General features: G+C 41.9%; 1 protein-coding gene across 3 annotated transcripts in view; it reads left to right on the top strand.

Moving 5' to 3' along the window:
• The first annotated feature begins 1,439 nt into the window (after positions 1 to 1,439).
• Positions 1,440 to 8,957, top strand: part of sema3h (sema domain, immunoglobulin domain (Ig), short basic domain, secreted, (semaphorin) 3H) — a 53,556-nt gene continuing 46,038 nt past the window's right edge. For 2 of the 3 annotated variants that reach the window (XM_082519321.1, XM_082519320.1), the window contains exons 1-2: positions 1,440 to 1,576; positions 1,748 to 1,898. In XM_082519321.1, coding sequence (XP_082375447.1) covers positions 1,574 to 1,576; positions 1,748 to 1,898 — 154 coding nt within the window. In that variant the 5' untranslated portion in view covers positions 1,440 to 1,573. Of the gene's footprint in view, positions 1,590 to 1,747; positions 1,899 to 8,957 lie in introns of all 3 variants that reach the window. The other variant, XM_082519322.1, reaches the window with a different exon arrangement.

Below are 8,957 nucleotides of genomic sequence, written 5' to 3'. Positions count from 1 at the left end.
CCGGGCGGTTAGTGTGGGACATGATGACTGTGTAAAAGCAACACTACTATATGCACTGTTTTACTTGCAGGTGATCTCAGCATGGGTGAAAAAAGGACTGGCACTGCTATAATGAGAGGTAAGCAGTAGTACTGCTGGCTGTACTGTAACTGCAGAAATAATCATGCATTGTTTCTAAGTGATACAAAACAGCACATGAATATATCTGAGGTTCAGTTATGCTTATTTTCCTTGGCCACACCCCGAAAGAATCACTTAATTACCAAGAGATGCATTTGCAGTGACGTCTTGCCCAAGGTCACTTTAGTAGTGCATAGTGTCATCACAATGGGAGTCTCTATGGATAGAGAGAGTTTTTCTCCTTCACTAATTGAATAACTTAATTAATGACCGGGTTTGACCAGATTTGACCTCCACGAACTGTAAGCTTTATGAGGTTGTGTAAACACCAAGACAGAGGACATCTAATCACATAATTAAACCGCTGGGTCATATTTAAAGAAAAACCTGCACTAATTATGCAATAACAAACAAGCTCGGAGAATAAATCATTTACAAAGCAGAAATCCTCAGAGGGAGCATATACTTGTTCATTTGCACGTAACCTAAATTCATTATTTATCCAGGAGAATGAATAAGTCGTCCCCGCTAGCCTGTGATTGAACTTGAGCTGGTGAAAAATTCAGCCCGGCGCAGCTGTACTCCAGTGAGTCGGTATCTAATGAAAATAACAGAGCAGGAGAGAAGGCACGGGCTCGGTAATGATTGCATTTGGGTTAGGAGTGGAAAAAGAGAAAATAATGAGGATAAGGAAAGAGACTGAGGGGTAGAGTTTGGTGTTTTGCGTGGGTTGTTTTGGAACTGATTGTAAGATCTCACTCATTTACTTTTAGTGCACCTCTTGGCTCGGTCCCTGATTGTGTTTCATGAGTTGGTCTCACCTGAACGCAGTCCTGAGGCTGGAACCTGCGGTTCATAGAAACGCTAAAACCCTTTTTCGCCTCTCATAAAAAGTAGATTTATTCTTAATCGATTCTCAAAACCTATTTTCATTGAGTGGTTAACACAATAAACATGTGTCTATACCTGTTGCTTTAAAAAAAAGTTTCCATAATCTTTTATCAGCCACTTTTTCTTATTCTATTTATTTTTTGATAAGTATAAAGCCATCAGAAGAAAAGAAAAAGAGTGAGCGAGAGAGTAAGCGCAATAAGGAGAGGTCGGGAGAGAGACTAAGAGAATGGTGCATAAAGATGAAAGCTGATTTCCTCCGTCTCAGTTCCACTTTAACAAGGTTTTCCTGGAGTGGAGTGAATAGGCGAGCACGTCTGCATATGTGTGGCCACAAAGATCTCGGATTTTTCTTCTCCTTCCTGAGAGAGAGAGAGAGAGAGAGAGGGGGAGGGAGGGAGACAGCGAGCACATGTAGAGAGGAGCTGGGACGAGAGACAGAACAGTAGAGAGCTGTCAGGCTGCGAGGAGGCAGCAGAGAGACGACTCACTCATTTTCTTGGAGTACGTTTTGCCTCCATCTCTGACGCGTGCGTGCACAGATAGCATCGCGGACACAAAGATGGTAAAGTTTGAGTGTGAGTGCTACTTCTTACCTTCCTGTGAAAAACTGTGAATCATTTTAAGGATCTGGACTTAAGCCTGACACACTGTGACTGGGACTTCACAGTTTACTTTGGCCGGCAGGTTAGCCCTTTCTCTGAGTTCTACACTGAGTTAGTGTGTCTGTTGCCAGAATTCAGTACATTTGAAGCTGGACTTGGACTCCCCGTGTGCGATGAGGAGAAGGATGCAATTGCTGGTGGTGGTCCTGCTAGCCCACCTCGGTGCCACCTTGACAGGAGCGTGGAGAGCATCTCAACCCAGACTGCAGTTCACACACCCTGGTAAGAAGCAGCACGTCCATTTCTGAGCATTTCTCTTTATGTTTCCTTTAGTGTTTCAAGTCTTGGTTCCCCACACGTACATGCAGGTGGCTGGAATCATGTACCGCTTCACATTTTTCCCCACTTTTCTTTCTTTGTCCTTCTATTAATGCCCACACACTGTTATGCAATTCATGTATAAATTATACAAAGCCTTTCTGTTCATGTACCTGTCTCCATCAGCCCTTTTCTTTCCTATATTGTCCTCCAACTCTCTAACCACCTGTATTTAATCAATCATCCTCCAGTAGTCAGGTTCAGAGTGTGACAGCCGTATCTTTAGCCCCACCTTGCTTCCTCCTTTCACTGTGAGGTCTGACACTTTAAGTGAAAAGTAGCGCTTTTGTCCTTTTGTCACTTTTGAATAATAACAGCATATTCTTGAAAGTTAAGAGTCTTTGTAAAACCACATGTCAGACGTGGCAAATGACATAAAAAAAAAAGTCCGGGAAAGAAAAGAAGAAACGAAAGAACCGATTTAAATGCAGCACTCATAAGAGTATTTCAGATAAGCTCTTATTGCACAAGAAAATAGAGTGCAAGTGTAACTGTAGAAGGCACGGCAGGTAAAGATGAACCAGCCAATCAAGTGGGATAGTGTGGAGGATGTTTGCTGCTGGCAGTTTGGGTAATTATTTTAGTGTTTGTCTCTGATTTCTCTTGGCTAAACTGGGACTTTGCCAGACAAAAAGTCATGCTGCTTCTTCTTCCCGTTGTATTTTGGTTTGAACAGCTTGAACAGCATTATGAGAAAACCTGTACATGCTGCTTCTTTGGCAAAAATACCCAATTACAGTGTTATCCTTATCAATCGAGAAGTTTTTCTAAAGCATAACGAAAGCATGGAGAATTCATGTGCAAAGCCTACTTTATCGACTCGAGATTAATTTCCTGTCAAGCTCAAATCTTTTGCCAGCGCCTTTGAAGCACTTCGTTAATGAAGTTTCAAACTCGAAAGACCTTCTCCATGACAGCACCTCAAACCTCCCGTCACCCCACCTCGCCCCCTCTTCCAGGATTTGGAAATGTGTCCTTGTCTGTTAGTTTCAGTTATGGCTAACAAAGAAATAATTATCTCATGGCAGAAATCCCAGATTCAGATCATCAGTGAATTAATTATTTCTTGGCCCCGGGCCGATCTGTCCGCTGTAGTGAGGTCCACGCAGTGGTGGAAGGACACACATAACAGAACCTCCTTTTAAAAAAAGGGAAAGGACAGCTGTAGCCACTTGAAGTTTCAGCTGTTTGTCGGTGGAGAACTGCATTGTGCTTCTGTGTGCGTTACACATTTTTTCCTCTTTCTCCATGCACTTGTATCACTGTGCAGCATGTCGCATGAACTATGCTGTTACAGGCTGATGCGTTGGTGAACCGGAGTTGATTTTGACTACTACAAGGTGGTGCTGTTCTGCATCAGCTGCTCCAGTTTTACTGTTTACTTTACCCTCGTGGATGCAGCAGTTGGGTGGGGTCTGCCTCGCTGAAGAAACAAGGGGACTCTAGGATGATGTGTGCGTAACAAACACTGTAGCTATAGATGCTCTTGTCACCACTGAATAGGGCAGGACTAAATGCTTTGACCCGTTTTGGGGTTTTGCTGTTTGAGGATAACAAACGTGACGGTCAAAAGTTTTGTGAAAGCAAAATCCTGTAATTAAAACAGGATTTGGATTTCAGCGTTTGCCCTCGCGGCTCTGGCGAATCCCTTTCAAATGAAAAGGATTTTTGAGGCCTTTAGTTACAGCGAGGTAAACTCAACTCCCTTTAATCATGTTTACCGGAGCCACCGTTGATTACGACACCAGCTGATTACACATCCTTGCATAAGCCGAAAGATGCTGTAGAATCCGTACTTTAAATCTGGAGTCGACCAATTGTGACCTAGAAAGTAAAGAGAGAGGGAGAAGGGGAATCCTTTTGGATTCTCCCAGGGGGGAGTTTGGCTCTAATGGAATCTGGAGTAGCTTTGATTGAGTGATTGTGATACAATAGGTGCCTGCATGTCCTTGAATATATATGGCTGCATATTCTTGGACAGGAATATGGAGTGTGTGAGTGTTGGCGTGTTGGTGCATGTGTTTAAAGGCTTCTGCATATGTACCTAAATAGAGCAGCTTCATTTCCAGGATCTCTGCCCATTTTACTTTTTGTTGTGTATTATGTTGAGACGAATCCTCGCATCCTTGAACAGCAGCGGTGTAGGTGTGCGTGTGCGTATGTATATATGTGTCTGTATGTGTGTTTCCTATCTACAGCGGTCAATATGCTCGTCTCTGGAAAGAGAACAAAAAGAAAAGTATGATGTGTTTACTGTGGTGCCCACCATCATGCTGTTGTACACATTTGTTTTTGTTTGTGTGTGCGCGTGCACGCTCTTCCTGCCTCTCTGTGGGAGCTCTATACTGTGGTCATTTCCCTTCTCATCACCACAGAGGTTTTCCTCAGACACAAGGAGGAGATTTTTTTTTTTTTCATGGAATTGCTGTAATTACTCGAAATATTTTTTGGCCGCTTAGAGACACTGTACATTTAGCTTTTCCTTTTCCTTTGGTATGCACAGCAGATGATTAACTAAAAGAGAAAAAACAGTACAGGCTGACATTTAAGTGAAGTATTTCACCCTATCACTGGAGAAAATTGGCTACTACAAAGAGCTTTGAAGCAGAAACCAAAAGCATCCCTCAGACTCAAGTGAGTGGTACAGCAGCAGTAAATTGATGATGAAGTAATAGAAGGAAAATAGACAACTGAGGGAAAAGGTACAGGAGACAAAAAAAAAAACAAAAACAAAAAAATTGTATCCACTGAGTTGGTGCCTCAGTAGCAGCACTGCTGATGAGACAGTTCAGAATGTGAAAGGGCGTACAACATTGGGACCATGGGCAAAAGCAGTGATGTAATGAAACAACAATGCTAACGCTCACTAGCCTTATTGACCCCTGGATCATTGAACTAGCATGCTTGCTCTGCTGTCAGTCATGCCTGCTGTTCACAATCCCGAGTCTGTGTCTAGAATAATGACTGGATAAGTTGATGGGTGTTTTCTTAGATTTCAAGAAAAAGCTGTGTTGGTTCATTCAGCAAATGCCCCAAAAAGTCACTGTAATAATTTTACAGCAGCAAGAAAAGATGTTAGTTATTATAAAGTTGGCCAAGGCAGTGTAGGAGGAGATTGTGGTGGATAGAGCATGTGAGATAATTATTTCCAACTGACAGCGAATGTTACTTTGTTCTTTTAACTACAACCACAAGCCTTGTCTGAGCTACTTTAAAAAACACCACGTTCACCCCAGATGGGACTCGAACCCACAATCCCTGGCTTAGGAGGCCAGTGCCTTATCCGTTAGGCCACTGGGGCTCTGGCTGGGTATATATGTGGAGACAGTTTGTGTTATCAACTTTGCTATGAACCACAACAGATGTGACTTGAATTCTCAGTCACTGGGTTTGGAGGCATGTAGTATCCTGCAGTATCTCTGAAAACTGCAGTGATATATATATATATATATATATATATATATATATATATATATGACAAAGGTCCTTTTACCTTTTACTGAGAAATATAACTGACCAAACAGCTTTGTGTGTGTCTCAGAATTAAAAAAACAAACAAAACAGCTTTAAATACTTAAATACACGCTTGATTACCTCCTAACCCCCACCTATCTCTTAATGGCTAAATGATCCCAGTTATTCACTCGCCAATACACACACAGACACACTTATGTATAATGAGTCCATTATCCCGGCCATTCAGTCAGTGATAGTGCGCATTTCTTGAGGGAAAATGGCAGTTATAGATACGATCTGTGTCCCCCGCACACATGCAGACGTACACATTTGCTTGGGAATGTGTTATGTGAAACCTGTTTGGTGGATTGCTGCATGAAGACCCTATAAAATAATTACTCTGGATGCAGCATGTGAGACTTCACGCACACAGTAACGCTGTATACCCGAACGCAGCTACACAAATGTGTATGTGTACAAAAACACAATCATTACAAGTTCCTAAAGAAGAATGCAGTCCCTTACAGCTGCATCAGCACCAACCACCCTTCCAACTCTGAAACTAAAGGAAGCATCACGATGATGTGGCGAGGATGAGAATATCATCCTCACCACATTACCACAGCAAAACTTCATAAAAGCCTCAGAGGAGCTGCGGCTGGCTTATCTAAGTGAATTCGAACCTATTAACTCACACAGAGGCTGAGTCATGTTTTATTCATGTGGCATTCACTTCATCAATTGGTTTGCCATAGACATTTAATAGCAGTCAGTCTCTGTAGTGAATTGGAATGAAGTCAGAGTTTGCTTGGCGTGAATGGAGACACTGGCTTTGATGGCTCACCTTTAAACTGCTGATTCCTTGTGATGGGGCGTAATCCGGGCATTTTACTCATCCTGCAGTTTCTCTCTGGACAAATGCCCACATTGTAATGTGAACGTAATGAGTCGTTTTAAATTGCATGCTATTAAAATGCAAATTGCGTGGTTATTATACACAGTAGATTCGTTCATCAACGTCCAGATGCATGTTTGCTCATGCGCTTGTCCGCGGGACTCAATCTGGGTTTTCTAAAAGAGAAAATGTTGCTACAGAAAAAGCTATAGTTAAGATAAATCCTTAAATAGTTTCATTTTTATCTCTGTGATATTTAAGGATGGTTAAAGCCCTGGCATTGCCCATCCACGAGCTGACTGGTTTTGATAACGCAGAAGGACATTTATTATGCAGCTGTGTTGTCTGTGAGACACACAAACCAGCAGCTGTCAGCATATGTGGCCACTGTTTGCCTTAAATGAGTAGAGAGAGATTGTAGAAAGAAAATGCAGGCTGTTCCAAAAAGATAGGACGGTTTATTGGTTTTAAACTTGATGTTCTCACCTCACAGATCACAGATATTTGGAATCCCAGATTTTAGTGCTATTCAGGCTCATTAGCTTAATCTGTAGCTTAATGGATTACCATTAAGTATAAATATATCTTAGCGTGTTTTCCAGCCGAGAGAAGCAGATAAACAGTTAGCACTCGACCTCGGCTTACTTTTATTTCACTGCTGTGTTGAGACTCCAGGTTAGGAACAGTAATCTGTTTTGTTCCTTGTTCGCTTGACTGGCGTGCAAAAGTTCGTCTCCTCTCTCCAGCCTCACCTTTCTCTTTTCCGCGTGTCCCAATAAAGCACAAAAGCCTTCAGAGGGATATTAAAATCAAGAAATATTTCATTATTCATTTATTCTTTCAGATCTGTTTCTATCTAGGCCAGTGCTTTCCAGGCTCTGGGCTGAGGATGTTGCTGAGACTTGGATTTCACTGGGATGGGTATCTGGCACAGAATCCGGATAGTCTCTGTTATTAATTTTAATGGTACCAGGCCCCAATGGTGGCGCAGTTGTTGCCTGTCACTGCTGAAGTCAAACGGCAGCTGTTTGCTCATCCCACGCTTCATAAAAGACTCAACTAAGACTGCCTTTTCTCTGGAAGAAGACCTTAATTTACTAGCTGCTTGCAGACTAATTTGAAAAGTATAGCTGCTACCGAGGCTTTTGAAAAGACTTCACCCTCCTCTGCTGTTTAAAATGATTCCTCCAGAATATTTGGAAGACCTACACTAAACTTTAAGTACTTGCTAAGACTTAAAAAAAAACCCTGATTAAGGGACTCTGAGGTGGAGGGGTTTCTCCTGTTTCTGGACAGAGACGGTGAATAGAGTCTAATTACACCCTTGCTTTGGCAACAGCAACCCATGACAACAGTGGACATGCTGTAAATTTACCCTCCGGAGGTTTCTGGTGTTAATATGTGAGCGCTATCTTTAGCCAGTCATTAAATAAAAATCCACAAGCTTCATATTTCTTCAATTTCCCTCAAGTATTAATTTGCTCCAATCTGACCTGCTGTCAATAAGCTAGAGCTGAGTTTCCAACCATTCCTCTGTGGTTCTTTCTGTGTGTCAGCAAGTCTTTTCAAGCAGTGTGAGACTGAAATTTTACTCCCATTATTCAGGTGTTGTTTAGGGAGTTTAACTTTGTTCTACTGTGTACTGAAAGCCAGACAGGGGGAAACTCAGTAAAGACGCAAACAACAAAAGAAGCTCAATATTTTTTAATGAGCTGACGCTTCAGAGTCATGAATGGAGGGGGAAAAGTTTTATTGGGCTGTTTTCTGTGATTTTGGTCTTCATCTTTGTCCAGATGTATATTTCTCACAGCTTTCCTTCACGTTAGCAGTATTTCTGTGGTATTGTGGGATTTTAATCCACAAAACACACTTGAGGTCTTCATCAGCTGCAAGCCAGAAACAGATGGGATCAATAGTGCTAAGATCTACTCTGACCGTTAGTTTACCTCATTAGGTGTAGTTTAGGCCAAGCTGGAGATGGAGGATGTGAGTGTAAATGTAGAGGATACAGAGGTATATTAACAGGAATTGGCTGGAAATGTATATTTGTGTTTAAACTAAAGTTTTCTCTCTTAAAATCCATCTGTAATCGAGACTATAGTCTATGATTATGTCAGGATTTTACTTTCTGTTCTATGCCCATTTTCATGAACAGTCATTTTAAATTATTTTTCACCTTTTGAACGAAAGCATAGGACATCTAGAATCAGTCGACCACGCTTCCTCAGTCAGTTGTTCTTAGACTGACTGTGAAGGACTTCTAAGGTCGAGGCTCACTGAGAGTATTTTAAAAATGTTTGTGACTACAGCCGATCTTTAACCTCTCATGTTACCGATCTGACGTTCCCATGTCTCTGCAAAAGAAGCAGAAACCACAAGAATAAGATTCTCTCTGTTTTAGCAGCAGTGGAAAGATCAGACATGTGCCACAAAAGGTTGGAAGTCAGACTTCCTTTTCCTGTTAAGAAGCAAGAGGATGCAGAGTAACAGATAATGCGTTTGATCATCTGGGCTGGCTTTAGAGTAGAGAGTCTTCACAAGTTTGACCCTCAAAGTTGCCTGTAAATCGCTGTAGACATCACGGCTGTCCACAACCGTCAGGGGACAGCTAC

Source organism: Aulonocara stuartgranti (assembly GCF_965226115.1).
Source record: "Aulonocara stuartgranti genome assembly, chromosome: 20".
Lineage (NCBI taxonomy): Eukaryota > Metazoa > Chordata > Actinopteri > Cichliformes > Cichlidae > Aulonocara > Aulonocara stuartgranti.
Note: the sequence above shows the minus strand (reverse complement) of the source record. Positions and strands in the feature narration are given on the sequence as shown.